Source organism: Platalea leucorodia, assembly GCF_965183815.1.
Source record: "Platalea leucorodia genome assembly, chromosome: 5".
Classification (NCBI taxonomy): Eukaryota; Metazoa; Chordata; class Aves; order Pelecaniformes; family Threskiornithidae; genus Platalea; species Platalea leucorodia.
Window position 1 is genome coordinate 86,112,937 of NC_138827.1, and position 24,239 is coordinate 86,137,175.

At 38.3% G+C, this 24,239-nt stretch overlaps 1 protein-coding gene across 1 annotated transcript; it reads left to right on the forward strand.

Moving 5' to 3' along the window:
- Positions 1-3,566: 3,566 nt before the first annotated feature.
- Positions 3,567-23,917, forward strand: CYP27C1 (cytochrome P450 family 27 subfamily C member 1; the record flags this gene model as incomplete). Its single annotated transcript, XM_082312530.1, has 9 exons — positions 3,567-3,905; positions 8,722-8,912; positions 10,563-10,762; positions 13,423-13,632; positions 15,358-15,521; positions 18,858-19,024; positions 19,815-19,893; positions 20,881-21,084; positions 23,801-23,917. The coding sequence occupies 9 exons, from the start codon at positions 3,567-3,569 to the stop codon at positions 23,915-23,917; spliced, it is 1,671 nt and encodes a 556-aa protein (XP_082168656.1).
- Positions 23,918-24,239: the final 322 nt, after the last annotated feature.

Sequence of the window (24,239 nt, forward strand, 5' to 3'; positions counted from 1 at the left end):
CACCTTTTCTTTAAAAGCAGACAGCCAGTTAAGTATAAAATCTTATTCAGAGTTAATTATGTACTTTGAGGTTTTCCTGTAATTTTTGTTTTTCTTTTTTTCCATTAATAAATATTTGCATGTGAATAACGGGGGAAACTGTCTTAGACTCTCCACTGTTGAGCACTGTCTTAAAAACAACCACAACAAAGTCAGCAGAGAGAGCATCAAATTCCTCAGGAGACTTCTTAGCACAATGGATAGCTAGAATTTTTTCCTGAAATTGGCTTTACTGTGGTTGTGTAAGCTGCACATATAAACTTGATAGCTGGTAATCACAGAATGTTTGATTAATAGTAAAGATTTGCTGAGGATTGCCAATAATGAGATCTGAAGGCCTGCAGCTGTTTTACATGCCACACCAGGTGAGCTAGTAAATATACATACATGTCTACAGGTAGCTGTTACATTGGAGGGTTCATTAGTGAACAAGGTAACTATTTGAGAACAGCTTAGCAAGGCAGAAATTATGTAATGAATAATCCGCCAGAGACACTACAGATGTGAAGGAGCATAGCTGCCTTGGCTGCAATTAGAGACAAGGCAGCTCTACTTAAAACTCGTAATACAGCGCTCTCTCTGTCCTGTATTGCTGCCTTGCATATTGTACGCAAGTTCTGGGGTTTCGTGTCTTCTGAAGTGAATGGCATATGGATGATCAGTGCTGTCTTCAGCTCCCTGTTTTACTGAAAATGCATATTCCCTGAGCGTTTACCTGTTTATTTTAAGTGGGATCTGTGTTTCAGACCATTTTGGTGCAAACAAACAAAAACCTAACAAAAAGTAAACTGCCTAGAAGACTGAGTGAAAGTGGGGTTATACAACACAGTTCCTGTGCTGGGACTACTGCCACCTCCAGAAATTCCTCAGAGGGAAAACAGGTACTGTTCTGGTGAAGTACTTACAAGACAAAACTTCTGAAACTCTTTTTCAAGTAGCTTAGCTAGAAACACTCTCTCCTACAACGATTTTCATGCAAAAGAGGTAATAGTGGGAAAAAAGTAAATGTCCAAATATGGAATTAACTGCAAAAATGTACAATCAGAGAAAGCTACTGCTAGTTGCAAAACCATAGCCTTTACAGCATAATGTATCTGAGTTTATCTCACTAGCATATTAATAGAAGCAGATGCTTTACACTATCTTAATGGTGTATGAGTTTAAAATAATAAAAAAATACCTACCATACTGATAGCTGTGAGCAGCAGTTTTTAGGAAGGATGCGTATATTCCCTCCATCAATCTAGAAATTAGAATACGAATATAATTTTTTAAAGCTAGAGAAATACTGCATGAATTTGAAAAAAAAAACATTTTCAAATTATTAGTACTGAGATTAAGAATTTTTTTTAAATTCTGATATAACCTTTAATACATATAGCTAAGGGTTTATATTGCTGTTCATTACAAAGTGAACTGATACTCTTTCTGTTTGTTGACATACAATCTAGCGACATCTGTTGTTCAATAGCTTTAAATTTTTGTGATATTGTTCTTAGAATATGGCAAATGTAATTTAGACAGTGCAGATAATTTAGATAGTTTGGATTGTTCTTTGCATGTCCTAGGACTTGTGTCCATCTTTCCTGTTGAATAAAGAAATGTTCTGTTCTTAAATCCTCCTGCAGACATCTCATAGTGCCATCTGCTCGCTCTGGGAGATATTCCTTGTCATTCTTGTCCTCCACTGTCCATAAGTGAGACGTGCAATTAGCCTTTCATTTACTTACGATGATAAACTTGTTCTGAATTTCACACTCACCAGCTGGTTTCAATATTTTTCCCCATAATACTTGGTTTCTGAGTAACTATGTCTCTCAAAGCATCTTTAGATAAATATTAAAGAAATAATGTAGCTACACCATGTAGAAATGTAGGAGGAAAAGGGAAGTTCCAGGGGCAACCTAGACCTTGATATACCCAGATGTGCCTGACAGATGTTTCTCAAACCTGTTCTTACAAAGTTCAGTGACAGGAATTACGTAACCTCCTGAGGTACCTTGGCTGTCTGAAATATCTAAGAGACATCCCCAAAATCCCTGAGATAGCAAGGCTACCTGAAAATCTAACCAAGAAATCTGTAGCTGCAAACTGAGCCCGTTATCTTCTGTCTTTGCTCTCTGACATGCATCTTTTTTTAACAAAAGATGTACACATCTGTAGGCTGTTGTCATGCTCCTGGTAGTCATCTTTCCCAGACGAAATAATTCTCTCAACCTCCTCCTTATGTAATTTTTAAAAAAACTTCTATTTTTCTCTGTTGCTGTTCTCTGGACCCTTTCAAGTATGATGAAGCCTATTTTAAAGACATTATTTAGGTTAAACCAATATGTACTTTACAGATTTTAAGGCTGTTTATCATTTGCCTTTTATTCCTGTAATATTTACTGCTGTATCTACAAAGACTGATGCACATGTCTAACTTCAGAGGTAGATTTATTTCAGTGGAGTTATCAGTGGTAAAATTAAGCATGTACACAAATCTTAATTGGATTGCGGCCTCAAAAATATAAATGTAGAAAAATAAACAGAAGGAAAACAAAGGCAAATAACTTTGAAGCTCACTAGACTTACTTTTCCAGCAGTTTATTCATAACTAAGTTCTGGAAAGGTGGATCTTCCTTGAGACTTTCCTTTGTCCTCAAGTTTTACCTGAGCTTCTGATTCAGTTAAAACCAAGGTGGTCTCTTCCACATAATTTCTGAAACTAATCAACATTTTACAGATTATCACTAACACCTGCAGAATTATACAGAAAAAGGTATGAAGACAGCACAAACACTTTTGAAATTGTGCAAAACAAACTGATATACAGGTTGGAGTTCAAGTTCTCTGTGTGTGATTATAGATCTATGCAGCCGAATTGAGGAAAAACTATGGTGGAACAGTATATGGTTACAGGGCACTGGTTATTTTCTACAAAAGTTGACACAAGCTGCTGATGGAGTATATGCTGTCCAAAAGATAAATCATTCTGCAATACAAATAACATCCCTGGATACTGTAATTTACAGGAAGTTTGTAAGGTTACTGTGTAAAACCATTGCTATGTGGATGCAGAAATGTTTTCCATATATGTTACAGGATGATGAATGGTACTAAGAGAACTTCTTGCAGAAAATACGGTATTTTCTAACATATGGGAATGAATTAATGCCACAGAAAAACTAGCCCTAAACCCACCTTTTTAATGAAGGAGAAAGATGGGATAATCCTTGCGTGAGCTTTTTGCCAAACCAATGGGGGAAAGAGGGGAAAGTCTAAACTTTGCATGCTTAATGGGTAAATTTATCTGATTTGAATTATACAAAATAATAGGTTCGTTCTATTCAGTCTCATCCCAGACCCACCCCCCTCTTCCAGCCCTAGGGGAGGGAGCGTTAAATAATGGTCTGTGTAAACTGATGCTCATGCAGTAAGGGTTCGGAGAAGTGCTGCTTGTACAAGTTAAAGCAGGCAGTGAAGAAAGAGCAACCAAATAAAAAGCAGCTGCAGGAGCAAAGTGGACCTTTCTGAAATTAAAGGACATGTCTTTCCTCACCAGAGTTTTGACAATGAAATGCAAGCAGACGCTTGAATCTGAGAGGACTTACCTTCACCATGCGGTCTTCCTCAGCAGGTTTCACCAGCAGCCCAAGCTTTCCAGCAGCCCGCCTCTGGAGGTGCCCAGCAGCTCACCGGCGGCGGCCGGGGACAAAGGCGCGGGGACGGCGGCGGGTGCGGGGCGCGCAGGGCAGCTGCTGACGCCCGCCCCGCACCAGCTCGGCAGGGTGAAGAGCCTGCAAGAAATGCCGGGACCCAGCACCCTCTACAACCTCTACGAGTTCTTCTGGAAGAACGGCTTCGACCGCATTCACGAAATCCAGGTACAGCTGACTCGGCTATTTAATATTCTGTTCACGCCGGGATTACTTAAACCTTTCCTCTTCTCCCCTCACAAAACGTTGCTTAACCACCGGGTCACCAGCGCGGCAGCTCGTCACCGCCGCGCCGCCTTCCCGCGGTTACGAAAGGGTCGGGATTGGGGGGGATCCCCCCCGTTCGGGCTCCGTCTCCCGCAGCGCTTCGGGGGCTCGGGCATTTTTGTTTGGCCGAGGAGCCCCCGAGTGCGCGGCTGGCGAGCCGTGCCCACCGCCCGCTCCCGAGTTCCCCCCTTTCCCTCCTTCGTGGGGTGACCGCCTCGCCGGCAGCCCCACTCTTTGGGCTCTCCCCCTTTTCATGTTTGTGCGTATTTTGAACTTTTAGGTAGGTGCCTTAGACTGGGGAAAAAAAAAAAACCTCCCATCTTTTTAAACTGGGTTCTTTTCACAAACACGCACAGGACTTATTTTCGGCGGGCAGTGCTGGGAGATGCGGGCTTTCCCCGAGTCCCGGGCGGCAGCCCCCACCCCGAAGGTGAGGCCGCGCCGCCGCCCTGGGCTGTTTCCACCCGGGATCGCCTCGGTCGCGCTGCGGCTTGCGGCTGAGGCGCTGCCGCCCGGGTGGTCTGCGGGGAACTCCCGCCGCCTTCCTTCCTCCAGCTCCTCTGCTGTGGCCAGAGACCATTTTGTCTCGCCAACCCTCGCTTCTACCCTGGCCTCCCCTTACGTAAATATACTTCGCATATATAGGTCCCCTGAGGGGGCGGTGGATGCGCCTGGCCCCGCTTGCCGTCAGCGCTGGCCGGCCCACGGCTGCCGCCCCCCTCCCCTCAGCAGGAGGCGGGCGGTTTGAAACCACCCCGGGGCGGGAAGGGGGGGGAGCAGGAACGGGCGGGGGGGGCGGCGGCGGCGGTGCCGGCTGGCGCTGCCCGCCCGCGGCCCCGCCGCTCCCTCCCCGGCGGCCCCATTGGCGGGCGGGCGGTGCGGCGAGGGGGAGGGGAGGCGAGTGGCGGGAAGCGGGGCCTGAGGGCGGCGGGAGGGCGGTTGATGGCGGGATGAGCGGAGGGAGGGAGGGGCGGCGGAGAGCGGCTCCTCTCACCTGGCGTATGGCGGCTCTGGAGTAGGCGGTGGGGTGGGAGGCCGTAAAATAAATCTGAAGCCGGGTGGGGGTTGAGGACTGTCCTCTGTGGTTCGGGCACCTCCACCTCTGTGGTGGTCCGCAGGCTGCGGCGTGTCCCCTTCCTCAGTCCCACCCGGCGAAGGTGGGTGAAGCACGGTTACCCGTGCTTGGGGCAGCAGGAGTTGGGTCAACGAGTATCCTTCCTCTGTACAGCGTTTCTTGGATGGTTGGCACGGGCAGCTGTCTTACCGTAAGGCTGTCTTTATGCAAAGATGGATTTTTTTTTGGTTGCTTGGCTAAACATGTGGGTTTCATTCCTAAAAAGTCACAGTGCATCTCCTGGGGCCCCTTCCCCATGTAGTCCAAGCGATTCTAAAGTGAGCACTTGTGTTTGAGGGAGTAAAGCTGTGGTTTTCACCCTTTGTCAGTTGTGGATCCCTACCGCTTTCCACTGGCAGTACGGATCTCTGGGAATACCTCAAATGTGGCACTTACTATTTTGCTTTTCTCGGTGACCTTTCCCAGATCGCTAAGGGATTCACAGACAACCCCAAGAGGTTTCACTGCCTGAAAATCACTGAAATGGAAAAAAAAGTGAAAGAGTGAAGTAAAAACAGAAAAGGGAAACCAGGCAGAAGAGGACAGAACTTTAAATCATTTGAGGATCAAAACTTGAAAGTTAGGATTTACAAAGGGCCTAAAAACACCAGAGAAAGACAGGCAACCCTAAAAGAAAAAAAAAAAAAAAATCACGCCTGGCTTTGTTGTATTTACCGTTGAGATTTCTAAAAAGAAGTGTTAGGCTCCTCAGTCTATGCTGTGTTTGATGGCAGCCGAGCTGGGTTGCTGATGATGAATTGCTCAACTTAATTGCTTGCTAACCAAGACATATGCAGCTGAAACTTCATGATTGGCTAAAGCTTTTTGTTGCATTATATTTCTCTTTTTTTTCTCTACCTCTGTGGTGATGCACAGAATTTGAGAGGCACTCACCGTAGTCTCATAACACTAAAAAAATACTACTGTTGAATTCAAGCTTCCACTGGTCTTTCACTGTCAAAACAGTGAAAATTATTTGAATATTAAAAGGAATAATAGACAAACTAAATATATGCTTTTCACTACCACTAGCTGATATGGAAATTTTCTCCTTTAATAAATGTTATTCGTAGAAAGGAAAGCGGGAAGAAGGATAAGGAGGAGTTGTAATATGATACTAGTTTTTATTCTGTTTAGAGTCTCAAAAATCACTTTACAAATCATGGATGCAAACAGGCATTAACTGGATTAATAACAGTCTGTTAAATTTAACAATACAGTGAACATCAGGAATGAATTAATCTGAAACCCTTTGGTAACCAGCACAGCTACTTAAATGATGTCCTTCGGCGCACACAAATATTCGTACGCTATATGCAGAAGGGGTGGGGAAGCCGAGCGCTTTTTCACAAAGGAGGTTCTGTTCTCAGTAACATGATTCCAGTTAGTCCTGGCCAAAGCAGTAATGCCTACAGCAATTATGACAAAGGGAAAGTATTTTTAATTTGATGGGGTTAGATATCTTTTGTCTCATCAGTGCTATGCAAGTGTAAAGAAAAGAAAGGTGAGGGGGGAGGGCTTGGATGCTGGCAGTTTGAATTTATGATGTGTGAAAGAATGTCTGGTGCAAGAGTGGTATGTGAGACAGGAAAGTGTAATATTTTTAAGGTTTGGAACAAGGGAAAGCAAACCTATTTTGTGATAGAAAATATGGAAGAGAAATTCCGGACATTTACTTAAACATGAAGTTGATACACTCAACATCATTTTGTTGAAAGCAAGAGATGTCCAAATACCTTGTCCTTGTCTGTTTCTGGTTTAAAACTAATATTTAATTTATTTGATTGGATGGCTTGACACTTGATTTGTTTTCTGTTGACGTTTATTCTCCCATGGAAACCTCACCATCAGTGGAAAAAACAAGCTGCTCCATAAATAGCAAAATTTGTTGAACCTGTTTTTCTGTGACTGGTGAGCTGTATCCCCCTCACCCCACTGCCTTTTCCTTGCAGCAGTTATCTCCCAACTCGTGCTTTCCTTTAAACACTCATGCTCTCAATTCTCTCCAAGTCCAGTTTCAATATCCCTAAAATATCTCTGGAGCAAAAGATATTTTGGGTTTTGGGAGTGCTTGTTTGTACGTTGGTCTGCATGTGGTGTTTGGTTAGCAGCAGACCAAGCAGAAATTGTAACAGTTGAATTCCTACTGTAGCATTTCCCTCATCAGGGTGACTAATATGTGTGTCTCATTTGAATCCAGATGCTGATTTTTTTTAAAATGGTAAGAATATAATTGCAGGAGACCTTTAACTCTCTGTTAAACTTGACTGAAATTGGCCACTGTGTTCCAAATGTAGTTAAGAGGAGACTGGCAGAGACCACAATTGCAGAACTCTTGTTTTATTTGGAAACCAGGCAAAAAGAGTTACTTTTTTCATAAGCACTTGGTACCATATGCTGAAGAATGATTCTTGTATCTTAAACTTATTGTTGGCAATTAAATAATTCATCTCTGCAACAAAGACTGGTTAAAAAAATATTTCTCATAAGTTAATCTTGGGTCGGCACTAGACTTTCACAATGTGGTTGTATCAAACATCTTTGATTTATAATAAACATAACTCTGCAAGCAGATGTCTTTAGATTAGATGTGGGTAACGTGTCAAAGTTAAACTTCGCTCATTTTAACTTGTTTTGCTACTTTAACCTGAAATAAAGGCTTTAAAATTAAAAGGTTTCTTAAATCTGAAGTCCTAATAATATCTCTTTAACAACTCCTTTGCAGTTTTGTTTTTTTCCCCCTAAAATGATGATGTACCTCTACTCCAAGTGAATTCCTGGGAGTTGGGTGTTCCATTTGACAACCATGTCAGAACGAAATTTGTTTAAAATAATCAGTAAGATTTCATGGGACAGCGATAGCGCAATCATACTGGAAAACTTCTGAGTTTATTTTTATACATAATTTAATGTTTTCCAATCCTCTTTCTTAATTGCCAGTTGCTTGCCTCCAGCTTGAATCATACAACTTGTGGATCAGCCACTAAATAAACCTCACTGAAGGAATAAGACCTCAACTTTTCCTTCCTTTTGCAGAATTAACGTATGTCATTCTAAAGTTCGCTGCTGCTGAAGCTGTCCCAAAATGCAGTTTCTCACTAGGCTGCTATGCTATCATTGTCCTTGGTTAGGTGTGAGAAACTTATAAGTAGTTTTCTGTAAAGAATAAAATGGTTTATTGACAAAAGACATTAAAAATAAACTATTATATTTTTGTATTATACTGTTAATTTCACCCTGTTTCTGTTTTTCATTTTCAGACATGCTTTCTAACCTGTTTGATCTGAAGAGGTGTTTTTAAGTGCTCCAAGTCCTTTCATCTTCTCAGTATTTGGTTTCACTCACGCTTTGTGCCTTAGAGCTTTGGGTCTTTTCGGTCAGAGGTCCTGAACGGTGTGAACTCTCTGTTTGCCTTGTGAATATTTCACAGTAATGCTTAGGCGCTTTCTCCTGACATTTCAAACCATTCCTTGACTGGAAGGCTGGGGTCAAGTTCTAGATGTGATAGATTGATTTATTGTATGACAAATTGTCAGTTTCCTTTTGTGTTATTTTTCCTTAGTAATACTTTACTTCTGTTTCTCTTTGTTGGTGATATTGTAGCAAAAACACACTCAGGAATATGGAAAGATCTTCAAGTCTCACTTTGGTCCCCAGTTTGTTGTATCCATTGCAGATCGAGATATGGTTGCTCAAGTCCTCCGGGCAGAAGGTAGAGCACCACAAAGAGCTAACATGGAATCCTGGCAGGAATACAGAGACTTACGAGGGAGAGCCACAGGACTTATTTCTGCGTAAGTGTTGTTACTCCTTAATTTTCTAAGTTTTCTTGTAAAAGTTTAGTGATTTTCTGAAGGACTGTACAGGTCATCTGGGAATTCAGGCTTTTCTGTGTGTGGAAATTTGTATGTCTAGTGGGGGGAACAGGGCAGGAATTAATGGTGAATTGTCTGTTCTGCTGTAAATTTTCAAAGGGATGGTAATGATCTGTAGTTTGAATGTGGAGTAAGGTACCTAGCATAAAAACATTGAGGAATGTGTATCAACTAGAGATGTCTGAGCTGACTTGCTCACCTGGAAGTAGTGTTGCAGAATAGGGCTTACTAGCTTTGGCACAGCACTGCACAAATGTGGTTTTATTGCTTCAGATCTAGTCTGTTGCATCCAGTTGGCAGTGTGCTGTGTGGACTTGTTGGCTCAGGCTGGCTTTAGCTTTATTGTTCACCAAAGTGCCCCCTCAGTAGATTAAATGCAGAGAAGTCACTGTCCGGTAAATTCACACTGTCGCGCATCCCCATGCAGATATTTTTGTACATGGCTGGTTCTAGAAGAGTTATCTGTCTTTAAAGCTTACATAAACTGGCAGTGCATGTGGGTGTGGTGAATTGCCACTGGAAACTACTCACAGTCCTGACTGACATAGGATGTTTATTTAGAGGGAAACTAAATTCCTGAGTCGTAGACAGTCTGTTTCTTTCACAGTGGCAAAAGGCATTATGTATTGCACTGCGGACTCAAATAGTAAGCTGCAGTTCAGAGTCAAACTAACAGTTCCTTGATATTTTGTGAAATGAGATCTCAAATCAAGAGATAGTCAGAAAATGTCTGTTAAAGAGATTCAGTTCTTTGCTGGCCAATAAGTTTCTGTACCTCACAGCAGCATTGCTCCAGGGGAAAGAATTTAATGGGAAATACTTACATAGCAATTTAAAATAAACGCATAAAATACAATTGCCTCTCTTCATAAGGAATTGAAAGATATCCCTGGAACCACTGTTTCCAAATACTCTACTCATATGAAGCACGCAGATGCTGTAATTCAGATTTTTAGTCTTCAGCAGAAAGATTTCAACACATAGCTCAGCTAAAGGAGAATCTAGCTGTAAATTGTTTCTCTGTAGCTAGGTCTGCTATCCTATCACTTTGCAGGTTTAGAATTAGGGTAACTAAAAGTGACGTATCAGTAATGGCATTTATGGGACTAGCTGAGATCATTGGTTTGTCAGATCTGGATGTGATACCTTTGGTAATTAATGACTAATTATAGGTAAAAGCAATTTTGCAGACTATCCTTTCAAATATTTATTTAAAGTAATTTTAATAAGAATATTTCACAAATTTCTTGTGTTAGCTACTACTAAAATACTAATATAGAGACACTTGACAAATTCAGAACACTGAGCAGACACGTTCTGTCACTCAGACCAGAGATTGACTTACAGATGTACATACATGTTGCAACACTGAAATTTAAAGAGTGTGTGCAATAAATACAGAATAAAAATGTAGGAGCATAATACCAAATATATATTACCATCATTTTCATTTCACCACTTGCTTTCATTTGAGATGAAAAATCATGAACAGTTTCATTGCAGAGGTCTTACCCGGCTAATGATTGTTACGGAGAATTGTGTATAGACATTATTAATAATTTCTTCTAGGGAGGGGGAACAATGGCTAAAAATGAGAAGTGTACTGAGGCAAAAAATTCTGAAACCCAAAGATGTGGCTGTTTACTCTGAAGGAGTCAATGAAGTTATCACAGACTTAATTAAAAGAATTCACACCCTCAGAAGTCAAGAGGACGATGGGGAAACAGTGACCAATGTTAACAACCTTTTCTTCAAATATTCAATGGAAGGTAAGCCCAGGCTGTATAACGTCTGTAAAGAAAATAGATATAAAGCAGTGTGCTTATGGTTAGGCATTTTTGTCAAATGACTAGTGCCCCATTGTGATTAATCTGAAAAGGGAAGCTTGATATTCTGCATTCAAGTGTCTTCCTACTTAGTGCAATAGATATCAGCAGAGTTCCTTGGCAGAGTCCAAAGAGGTGATACCTTGTATTAAGGGACAATTCCTGTGGAAATGCTGGTATATAGGTAAAACGTACAATCAAGGCCCTGAGCAGTTTCAGTACTCCGTATTTCTGTATTAATTTCTCAAGAATAAGGATGTCCTTCTAACAGTGTGACTTCTAAAACAGGTTAATTTAACAACATACTGGCCAAATTCCAGGTGGGGAATCCCTGTGTGATGTATGTAAACTCTGTTCATAGCTTAATGGGGGAAAAGATACTGCTTTCCCCTGCCTACACGTGCCAACTGTGGGATTGTTACGCTTGCCTTAAAATCATCTGCCGCTGGCTACCATTAATGAGGGAACGCTAAATGGAACTCCAGCCTGAGCTAGTACAGCATTTCCTGTGTTCTTATAGAAATCTAATGGCGATTCATATTTCATGCATTCCTTTCACTGACTGCATACAAGCTGATCGTGTTATATGTAGTGCCTTTTAAAAACATTGGCACTCTTTGCTGACAGGCAGCTGAATAATTTGACACTTGCAAGAATTTCCAAATTGCTCACCTATGAAGATGCTGCATCAAATGGCTGGCTGGCTGTTTGGTAAACTAACCTGAGTCTGTTCTACATTAATGTCTAAAAATGGCATTCAAATGAGAATTACCAATTTTATGGAATTTTAAACTCTGAGCTTACAGATTCACTTTAACTGATGGGTTAGTTCAAATTCTTCACATTCTTTTAGCTTTTCATTTATAACTTGTGCCTGGCACGCACTTATTTCCTATATGAATTGCAGTTTTAATTAACTTACACTGTCAACTGTTCAGGGAACCAATGTGTAAGATTTTTTTGAAAAGACCATGTAAAGAGCAAAAGAATGCATAAGAACTAGCAGTTGCTGGAAGAGGCACAAGAGAAATAAAAGGCACAGAAAAATATTTCCCCAGAGAGGGAAGTTAGGGAAGGAAGAGTGAGTTCAAAACAGCCAGATTTTAAAATTATTTTTGTCAATACAGAAGAAATGTGAAACAAAGAACAGGGGAAAAAGAAAAGTTTCTTTATATATATATATATATATATATATATATATACACACACACACACACACACACACACACACTCTCTCTCTCTCAAGAATTTATGGAGAGTTTGATGGAGGGCAAGATTAACGTTAAACATCATATCTATTGTACCTGTTCTTAATAGGAGAAACAGAGAAAAAAAGAGACTAGAGTGTTAATAGACCAGTTACTCTAATTATCTAGTTAACAGTTATTCTAATAATTCCTGGAAAGATGTGGACAAACTGTTAACTAATTAATTTAAAAGCACAAAATTTATTTAAAAACATTTGATTTGATGCAAATGTCTTTGAGAAATTATCTAAATGCCTTTTTTAAATTGCCTGATTGCCCCACTGGATTTTAAAAAAATCATTCAATAAGTTATTTTGATAATAGGAATGCTTTTTGTACCGTACCATGTGATATTTTCATAAATACACTGGGTAATGTGATCTAGATTTTGCAAGTTGGGAGGAAAAATTGCTAGAAACCTGTGTTCAGAAAGTAATTAAAAATGGTTTGCTGTCAAACTGAGAGAACATTTTGGCTAACTCCGGTAGGGCAGTTTCTGGCTGAGTTCTGTCTAATATTTAACAATTTAGGTATATTTATAAAAAACTGAGCTGACATTGCAGGGACACTAGTGGATGAGTATTAACTTGATAAATGGAAGAAATGGCCAAGAGTTGAGAAGAAGAATAATAATTTAATAATTATAATTAAAAATTAATAATAATTTTATATATATATACATATATATAAAAAGTACTGTTCTTTGCTGGGGAGTGGAAATGGTATTTCTAGTAGGGATCACTGGAATACTGCAGGCCGAACATCTGAGGAAATTATAGCAAGTCAGGAACAGGAGACAAGTCAATATTGTCACTTGCAACAGACTCACACACTTGCTGTTTTTCAGGGCCCCATGAAGTATATTGTGTGCAGTGAAACCACTGCCTAGACTGCAAGCTCTTTATCCATTTATGCATACTCATTTTTCATTTACTCCCAGCTTATGACAAAGAAAGACATAGCCACTGCTAGAAATGCCTGCATTATCACCAGTTATCAGAAATGGCTCTGGACTTGTATGTCCCTCTGTGTTCAGAGGCCAACACGGCAGGCTCAGGATTTGTGGTGCAATGCAAAGCACAGCAAACATGCTGGAGGGCTGCTCTGCTTCTGGTGGAATTCCTGGCTGTCTTCTCGTGCTGAGCATTATTGACATAGTAGCCACTGTCTCGCTACTCTGTTTAGCTGGGATTTTTTACTGTGTTTTAAATTTCTATTTTATCTGCTTCCAACTCCAGTAATAACTAAACATTTTTGGAAGGCAATTCCATTATGTCAGCATTATAATTCATTCCTTAAATTAATAATATCTATATGTGCATGTGTATAGCAAATTCTTTGATTTTGTATGTGCAGGTGTGGCAACTATTCTGTATGAATGCCGGTTGGGCTGCCTGGAAAACGACGTCCCGCAGCAGACTGTTGAATATATTGAGGCTCTGGAGTTGATGTTTAGTATGTTTAAGACCACTATGTATGCAGGTGCTATTCCCAAATGGCTTCGTCCACTTATTCCAAAACCCTGGAGAGAATTCTGCAGATCCTGGGATGGACTCTTCAAATTCAGTAAGACTTAGTAGTAGAAAAGTTCAGCTGTGTTTCTGCAGGTTCTGTGTGTGTTTGAACAGGACTTGCTGCATTTATCTTCTAAAATTTTAAGAAGACATTGTGGTAGAAGTAAGTTTCATATTAAACTCAGACTGGCCAAGGGAACAGTTTTAAAAAAATACTCTACTGAAAAAGAATTGTACCAGTACACTTTAAATATTCCCCTATTTTATACCGCTGTTTCTTTATTTGTTTTCATCTGTTTCAGCACCCAGTCCTCACTCTGGGTCTGAGTGCTTTGCCAAGGCTTTATCTTAAGCCACTCACATTTTAATGAGGGTGGTTTTGTTGACTTCAGCAAGTCTTCAGTCAGGCACTCTGACAAATAATCACCACTAAAACTGACTAGAAAGTTAAAAGATGAGACTCTAGCAATTAATTAAACTCTTTGTGAAGTTTATATATACACATATAAGTTGACACAGAAGTACACTGCTGTACTACAATATGGGGTTTTGGTGACTAAAGCGTTCCAGCCTACTTTATCAATCAGCTTTCATGTAAGTAAGAAGAAGGAGTTGTCTTTGCAATATATTGTTTTTAATATTCTGGAGTGTTTAAAAAAACCTTGAACCCTTTTTCCCCGTCTAATGTTAGAAAGCTACATGCATTTTTAAATTTATTAGCACTATTTGTTTAGGTAGGTCTGTGTACATCTTCTTGAGAATAGATTCTTTAGTTTCTTAACTTTTAATATGCCTAATATGCTTCATTTTTAATATGTATTGATCTGTACCTATAGTAGGCATTAGTGAATCCATTTAATGCTGATACAGGTGTGTTTTCTGTGAAACACATACTTTTTTACACTGCCACTTTTGAATTATTTCCCATGGTAAAGCACTCTTGTTCCCTTTTGTGGGTTAAAAACAACAGCAGACTTCAATTTTATCCTAACAGCAGCTGAAAAACTCTTCTTGGAATTTGTTCCATTTGAAACTCGTTATGCTGTTTCTTTGTTTAATCCCTTTGTCGAAAAGGAATTAAATGGTGAGAATGACTGTATGTGATGTCTGTGTTTGTGTAGGTTTCATAAAGGGGCATGTTGATTCTAGTTCATTTTTTTTGTAAGCGCATTCTGTGAGGCATTAACTTTATGAGGAGTTTTCTTCTTTTTAAAGCCCTTGTTTCACTGAAGATGCTGTTTGTAGTCACCAAAGTATAAATGGGACTGTGGGTGAAATTGCTCAAAATGTTATTCACTGAAGTTTTCCAATTTTTGTTATTACTTGATGCTCCCCATCTTTGTCTTCAGTGTGATTCAGTTCTGTGGCTTTGACCTTCTGGTTGCTGCTAACATCTTGTAGCAACCGCTGCGTGCTGACTTGCAGCATGCTCTGCAGAGTTCACCACTTCTTGCAGGGTCATCAAAAACCAGGCCAGGTGGGCGTAAAAACTTGACCTTGATCCTCCTTCGCTCCCAGTCAGAAACTATAGTCTCTTGTGTCCTTTCCTCATGCTCAGCATTCTCATGCTGTGAGCTACCAAGGCTCCTGTCAGCTCTGTCTTTCCTTGCTGTGAGGACCTCCACCACCACTCTATTATCTTTTCCTTGAAAAAATAGATTCAAATATTTTGTCTTTTGATGGCTATGTAGTGTAGTGTAAGGGGGAAATGTCATTACTGAATGGAACCAGCAGAAAAACAAAAATGGAGGCTTAATGATTTTTTTGAATCCCAAAGGTCAAATCCATGTTGACAACAAATTGAAGGCTATTCGGTCTCAGCTGGACCAAGGAGCAGAAGTAAATGGTGGGCTGCTTACATACCTCCTAGTGAGTAAGGAACTTACTTTGGAAGAGATCTATGCCAATATGACTGAAATGCTTCTGGCAGGAGTGGACACAGTAAGCTTGATATCGTTTTTCTTGTGCACAGTTGTTTTTGTAAACCAGTACCATTCACAGCCATCTTCGGGGGGGGTTATGTTGTTTATAAGGACATAATTTCTGATATAGTTAAGTCATTACATCTTCAAAATGATAGAAGATACAGCACTGTGTAATCTCTCTACTAGAATGAAGTCAGTGTAATTCTGGTCTAGCTGTGGTTTACAGGAACGCATCATTTGGGAGTCAGTTCCACAGTTTATTAAACAGATAAAATAGCAATTGTCTTTACATTCGGCTTGAATTTCACACATTTTCTTTTCCTAATTTGAGTATCAGGTTGGTATTTGTGCTTCTTTAGGTAGACCACAATAGAAAAGGCTGCTTAAAGTTAGTGTGAAAAAATTGATCGATAAACTCGTATGTAGAATTTGGTAAAGGATTTTTACATATGGCCAATTAAATCAACCAGGACACACATTATGGATCAGATACCTGGTTTGTGCCAAAGTCCATTAGGAGGGGGGTGTTAGGCCAGTGCTGAAGTAGGTAAGGCGTAAGTTCGCTGCTCATGCTTGTGCTGGCAACATACAGTCAGTCTGAGGCAAAGAGCTGTGGTGATGGGGCTCAGCATTAATGAGGTTAGCGTATGAGGTATGCTAACACCTAGTGAAGCATTTTAAGTGGCCATCTTTCCTAATTCTTCTGATTTGTCATCTAGGGCATTTGAAGAAACATTAAGGTCATATATATATCTTACCCTCCTTTCATTCCTATTGTGAAATCGGTGTAGCTTAGTATTGACTGCAGCATGACAAGAATAAGAAAAGATAAAAATGATTTATTGTATTGTAGATACAATGTATATAGAGTTATTTAGAATATCAATGAACACCATTGTTGTAAATTATTGTAAATGAGCACTTTTTTAAAAGAAATCTATATGAATTTGATAAAGAAAGTGCTATGTAGGACTGTTTAATAGTCTTACAGTAGAAAAGATTAAAATAAGTAAAAAAGTAAAGTCACCTTGAAGTAAAAAACCTCTCTGGATAATTGAATTCAGATTTTTTTTGATATAAGAAAGTTTGTAAAGTTTCTAAAGAAAACAAAAAAAACCCCAACAGTAATACTTTTGAATTCCAAAATAAGGAGCATATGTAAAGCTTATTTATGTGCAGAAGATTATTCCATTGGTTAAATATCTCAAGAGCTTATGAGTTTAGAGAGCTTTTTGATGTTTTGTTCTTAAGTAAAGCACAGTTATTCATCCCATTCATTTTCTAATCTTTCAGACCCTTAATTTTCCATTTTTAGTGTGTGAGAGAGTTTTCATTAAGCTAAAAGGACAGTGTTCAAGTTCATGCCAACAAGAGTTTCTCTTTCCATTTGACTCGGCTTTGTCAGATGGCAACAATCATTTTGTGAGAGGACGGTACTTCTGATTTCCTCATTTCTAAGTACAAGACAGAAATTGAGGGAACCTTTTTTCCCCTACTGCTGTCACTTCAGATCTCATTTTATCTAGAAAATGAAAGAGGTTTAGAGGATTATAAAAGCTTTCAACAAAATTGTAAGGCAGTTTTTGGCTACAAAGCATTTTGGCTGTCCCTGGAACAGTGCTAATTTTTAAGAGGTTATGAAGGAGCTGGGAACCTCGGAAGAAAAATTGTTTATATCAGAGAAGTTCTGTATACAGCTGGCACAATTGCCAGCTCCTCTGAACTCTGAGATGAATAGGGCAGGGTTGCATTTTAGCAAGGGACAGCCACTCAATATCACAAGAAGAAAAAAAGAAATGTTCTGAGAATGATACTTCCAGCATTATACCCCAGTTTGAAGACAAGACATAAAAGGTCACCATCATGATGAATTTGCATGCTACATTGATCTTAAATGTAAACCCAAAATAATTTCCAGAAGTTGGGGTTTTTACCCATACATTGTTTATAACCTTCAGCTTTGTTGTGCCAGTGAGTGGGAAGCTGAAAATAAAACTGTTTCTTGCCAAGAAAGTGAAACTGGTTGTTTGTCTTCATTATACAAGTTAAAAAAAAAAAAAAAAGTTTTAAAATAATTCAAGAAAATTAGGATAGAGGTTACAATTTTTCTCTCTTAAATGCTGTAAGATCCCAAGAACAACACAGATAAGGAATAGAATGATTACATTGTGACTTTCTCTGCCATACTTACTCAGGAACACTGAAAATACATTTTTCATGGTAAACTTTCTGTCTTCAGTGATGACTGTGAGGGAAACGGGCTCAAGTAAGACCATTTGCTTAACCTTAATGTCTTGGGTGCAGCTGATAGTAGAAGCAAAATGTCCTCAGTCTGTCCAGTATTTGAATAGAATAGTCCCTGAAATCCAGGTAACTTAAACACAGGGACTCATGGTTAAATGAATGGTAAATATTGGATCACAAATAAAGAATTGAAATACTTTACTTAGTTCCATGTTAATACAGATGGAGTGAGTTCATGGTCGCAGAGTGGGTCCTAAACCACAAATGAGCATTGAAGTGCAGTTTTTCCAGCTGAGGTGAAAGAGGATTAGGTGAAAGGTTCTTTTAAATCATCTTGTGTTCAAAGTTGAACTGTCCTCCGCCTTGTGTTCTGTTTCTTTGTTCAGACAAAATATTTTTAAATGATTTTTCACACAGTACCTCTTTTCTGGAGCCTTGATGATTATTAGAATCATTAATTGGTGGAGTATATTTTAACATTTTGGGGCTGCTTTAAATATATAAGCTCCTCTTGCAGCTTCCTGAAGAAAGCTTTCAATAGGATGCTGAATTTCAGTCAAGTGGGCGTTTTCAAGAGGTAGAAAGTGCCAATTGTGGTGTAGCACTCCTTACCAAAGGATAAAGTATAATCTTAGCAGTGATAATATCAATTCTGTTGCGTGGATGCCATGAGGAGACCACAATATGCTTAAAATGTCATGTTCTGAGTATTCTCTTATCTTGTTTCCCATTAAACGTTTTTGTTGGGAAGAAAGGTGAAACACATGTTGAAAACAAACAGTTAACTTAATCCAGTGCTGTTTAGAGTCTTTATGTTTCAGTATTGTTTATGTAGTTTTGTTTGCATTTAGTTTTTCTGTTGCTTTTTAATATTTCACTGGGAAAATATCAGCATGGGTTGTTTTGATATGTGGGGGATTTTTAGATGGAAAAAGGATGAAGGAGGGGATGGTGAAGTCTGACGACATCCCATTCAGTCCAGATGTGAATCATTGCCAGTCTGTTTTATAACTTTAAAAGCATAAAACTGATTGTTTTTCTTGGCTTGAAATTATTTTTAATCTAATCGTGTTGGACTTGATGATGATGGTTGTGGTTTCTTTCTCAGACTTCTTTTACTTTGTCCTGGGCAACATACTTGTTGGCAAAGCACCCTGAGGTTCAACAACGTGTTTATGAGGAAATAGTCAATAAGCTGGGGAAAGACCAAGTTCCTGTTGCTCATGATGTCCCCAAATTGCCTTTGATTAGAGCTGTGCTGAAAGAAACCTTGAGGTAAGTAGCAGACAACTGCAATCATCAATTAAAAAATTTAATGCCATGTAGTTGTAATGGATTTTGAGTTCATGCTAACATTTGTATTTAATTGTTGTTAGTGCTATTTGCTGCTTCTGCTTTTATTTATTGTAGCAGTATTGTGTCCAAGAAATTAAATATGACTATTTATATAATGTTTAATGTTTGTAAGTATGGTAGAAGTAGTATCACATATGTAGGATGTGTCTGTTAAGGTAGGTAATTGAAAGCTTTATTTTTGCCTTTTAAGTATTAGTTTCTATGATGGACTGTAACAACCTCCTCCCCCTCACACTACTGCAAAGTGGTACTTTGCAGTGCCACTACAATCATTTTAAGCTTCTTGACTTAAATTGAAGGCATGTGACATGCTTTTTTTATATGTTTATACCAAATGTTCATGGTGAGGTGAGGGGAGTAAGAGGATTTTAGAGAAGGCATCAACAAGGCTTTTTCAGCTCCCAGTAGCGCTAAACCGTCTCCAGCTTGACTGACTCGCTGCATGTTTGTACATGTGTAAAACAAATAAATATATAGACCAAAGAGCTTAACCTCCAGTTACTAGTAAATAACTTTTCTCAGGTGTTAATCATATTCTCACAGATGATTCAAGGTCTTTGAGTCTCCAAGGTGTTCTGTACTTTTGAAAAACCTTTTTGCTGTGAATGCATACTACATTCATATTGCATATTTGTGAATGCAAATTGGAATCTAAACTTTTAAAGTTGTATTAGTTATTACTATTGAACTTGTATATATTTGTCTCTAGGCTATATCCAGTATTGCCAGGAAATGGAAGAGTGACCCAAAAAGACTTGATCGTTGGAGGATACTTGATACCTAAAGGGGTAGGTTCTATTACAGTCCTCTGCAGAGAACACAGTTTCATTTTTGTGTATGAAATGTGATTTGTTACAACGTATAAGCACTTCATTGATTTCAAAAGATTTCACCAAGCTAGAGCATTAAGAGGAAAGTATTTCAATAATATGCATTTATATGACAAAAATGGATTTTATAATTGATTTGTTGCTGTTGTTTTTTTCTAGATTTGGGTCCTCACCTGCTAATCAAATTTACCATCATGGCTTGTTCTTAATATTCTTGAGGGTGCAGTCTATTGATAACATCTCTGTGCAATGTTACAATTTGACTAAAAAACCATTCATTATTCTTGCAGCTTTCTAATTCTTTGCCTATTAATTCCCTTTGTAGAAAAAGAGTTTTAATTTCCTTTTTAAATTATGAATCTTTCCTTTATACTATTGAAAGATTACACAGAGGTCATGGTAGAACCGTATGGCTTTATATTAAATGACAGCACTTCTGTGTTAGAGCAACATAGCTTTAAAACAGTCAGGATTCTTAATTCGTAATATACTTATTTAAATATTATTCCACACACATCCACACACCCCCACCCTTGTGGATTTGTTGGGAACATCACATCAATAATTGCTGTTTTTTTTTCCTGTGCTGGGTTTTTTTTTTTCCTTCCCATCCTCCGTTTTTTCCTTTTCTATTGTCTTGTATCTTATCTCCCTTTCTCTCGTACTATCTTTTTGAGTAAATTCCCAATACTTGTGACTTTTGTTCCCATCTCCTTCCCCACTGCATCTTCTCTAATATATCCAGCAACATTTAAAACAATTTGAAGATTATTTCATTTGACCAGTTGAGAAAGGGATCTGATTTTCTAGGTATCCTTTTTTCTTCTAGAATTACTCAAAGATACTTAATTTTTATCACCTCATATTGCAGTAATTACAAATGCCTTTTTATTTTCTTATGTGTATTGGAGTTAGCTAAATATAAAATATCATTTATTTCCTCAGACGCAGCTGGCACTCTGTCATTATACTACTTCATACAGCGAAGAAAACTTCTCAATGGCAAATGAGTTCCAACCTGAGCGCTGGCTGAGGAAAGATAATTTGGACAGAGTAGACAATTTTGGTTCCATCCCCTTTGGTTATGGCATTCGAAGTTGCATAGGAAAAAGAATTGCAGAGCTGGAAATTCATCTTGCACTGATTCAGGTTAGAACTATGTGACAGCATTACAAGAAGAAAAATATATTGGTATGATTCTTTTCTATGTATACCATTTCTGGATATCTTACAGTGCACAAAAACTTTGTTTTGGAGTGTTGTCTAGCATACTCATCCTGCAAAGGCTTAAAAAATTGAAAATAATCATGCTTGAAATGTAGCACACTAGTTAAACTGCATTGCAGAAGAAAAATTCTTTATAGTACAAATGAAGTAAAACTAAAGGTAAGATTGTTAAGGAAATATATGTATTTAGTACAGAAAGTTTTTGTAAGCAAATTGGAAGTCTTTCTTAATGTATATTGGAGTGGTTACCTGCTCAGTTTCAGTATTTTAGTTACAAAGAATTCAGTACTTACAAAGACGTAAAAAAGTTTTTATATCCTTGTACTGACCACGGTGTTAAGAAAAATAGTAGAATTTTTCTATGTTCTGTGGTTTTCTGTTCTTTCTTGTTCTTTCTTCTAGCTTTATGTATATCTAAAATGATAATAATTTATAGTTATATAAGTAGTTAGTACATATTGATATATATTGTTTTCCATTGTTTCATATCATAAAGAAAGCCTTCCCAACAGCTGCTACATTTTTTGTCATTTACAAGACACCCTTTAACTCAAATAGTGAGCTCAGATTGTGCAATCAAAATGCAAAGATTTGGAAACTATTTATAGTTACTTAACTATAAAAATATTTAGACCCATTATATGTATTCAAAGCAAAGCTTGATTGAATTTGCCTTTGAATTTCCTTAAGTAAACTCATAGAGCAATCTCTGAACAACTGGCATCTGTCTTCCGGAACTCAGAGTGAGATAGCTCTCAGGGGGCTGGACAAAACAAACATACTTGCATCTTTTTGAAAAGGTAGATCAAGGAAGTAACAGAGAGCCTGCTTTTCTTTGCTGGAAAGAAACTAGAACAAAATAGCACACAACCTATTTACAAGCATCGAGATGATACTTAAGTGATTTAAAAATAGAAACACGTGAAGCACCCAGCTGATCAAAGAGAAATTGTTTCAGACCAGTCTGATTTCTTTCTTTGACTTGATCACTTACCTAATGTGGTGGATATAAAATAAATCATGTATTCTGACTTCAGGAAGTATTTTTACATGTCCTATACGTTGTTCTCACAATGAAATTAATCAAATTTGTTCCAGATGGAAGTACCTATAAAATGCATGCACAGCTGGTTGGAAAAAAGAAATAGCTGGAGGCGGTAGCTGTCAAATATTTGCTGTTGAACTGGGAAAGCGTTTAATTAAAATTCTATGAGAGTCTGTCTTGCATTTGATTTAGGTTGGCATTTTCATTAACAGTGTAAATGATGGATTAGAGAATACTTTTAGAGTTTGCATAGGATACCAAGCTGCATGAACTAAGTTAAAATCAGAGAATGTGAGTATAGAATTATGAAAAAATGGAGAAATATTCCAGAATCAACACAAAATTGTTCACTAAGGACAGTTGCAAGTTACTGCTTTTGAGAAGAAATCAAATGCATAAATACAAATTGCTGACCAACTGGCTGGGTGATTAGTACCATAAAAACAGACTGGAGGGATATAGTAAAAAATCAGTCAACAATAATGGTGCTAATTCTGACAAGGCAGTGTAATTCTTGGGTATATTAACAGTATTAAAAAGCATTTGGTATGTCAGAAAGAGGAGCTAATTTACTCAGTCTTACCAAACACTGGTGAATCCTCAGCTAGACAATGATAGGCAACCAACTCCGTGCGCTGCATTTTAAGGACAATATAGTTAAGTTGGAGGAAATTCAGAAGACAGAATAAAAAGAATGAGAGGTTTGAAAAAGAGAAGAATGAGATGAAAATCTGATCAAACATCTAACACTGAAAAGGTAGTTATGTATAGGAAAATAATGCATTGTTCATCATGCTTACTAGGAGATGGATAAGAGAAGATTGCTTAGTTTATAGGAAAAAATGTTTGAGATTTAATATTAGGAAAAGTTGAGGATGTTGCGGTATTCTTGAAAGTCTAGAAATAGATAGCTGAGGTATTCTATGTTCAGCTTCAAAATGGACGAGATATGCCTTGAAGTTTGTTTTAGCCCACGATTTCTGTGATTTATGTTTGCAACCGATTCTCTCAGTTTCATTAAGTGTATGGAAATAGAGGCTTAACGTATAGGGAACCTGTGTGATTGAATTATAGTGATTCTATTCAGGCGAGGTTCTAATATGTGACTCCTTGAATTATGATTGTTTAACTTGGTGCACTGGACAGCTGCTGTCGCACGTTTGTTTTGTTTCCTTCTGCCCAGGAAGAGAAATGTGTGCGATGGGATTTGGACTCTATTGCTTTGCTTTGTAATTGCACATATTGATTTGTATTAAAGGAAGTGAAATCAAAAACACATAGAGAGAAAGCTCACAAGGTTTGAAAGAGAGCTTAGTTTCTTTGGTAGCTCAGACTGTTTAATCTAGTTGTGTGGAAATGCTTCAGAAAGGACTGGCTCAGTCCTCCCTGAATCAGAGGAGGGAGATTTTTAACTGTAATCTTCACCTTGTAACAACTATTTTTATTCCTGTGTGGGAATCATAGCACTTATATTCCACAGAATTGGCAACAGAAATTTTGTTTGTGACAGTCTGTTATGTTCTCTTTTCTGAAGTCTAATCTTCATCTGTAATTTTGCAGCTTTTCTAATACCTGTCCTGTTTATCTTCACAGTTGCTTCAGAATTTTGAGATCAAAATATCTCCCAAAACTGAACCAGTTCATGCCAAAACTCATGGACTTTTGACTCCTGGAAACTCCATCAATGTGAGATTTTCTGACAGAAAGTGAGACTCAAATGTTTTGGAAATACTTGTGTGATTTTCATGGGAACAGACTTGCATCTTAAGGATGTTCAATCATGCTTGTTCTCGCGTTTGTAGGTATTTGGCAAAATGATCAAGTATTATGTTCTGCCTTAGTTCTAGCAGTCCATCATAAGAGAAATTACCTCTCCTATAACAGACAATTACACATTTGAAAATAAATACTGAAAAAATTCCTTCTTGCACTGGGAATCTCCCTTTACCTGGAAAGATTTCTAGAAATAACAACACATGCATTGAAAAAAACCCAAATTAAATTCAGACATGTCAGTATCATTCAGTGGTTT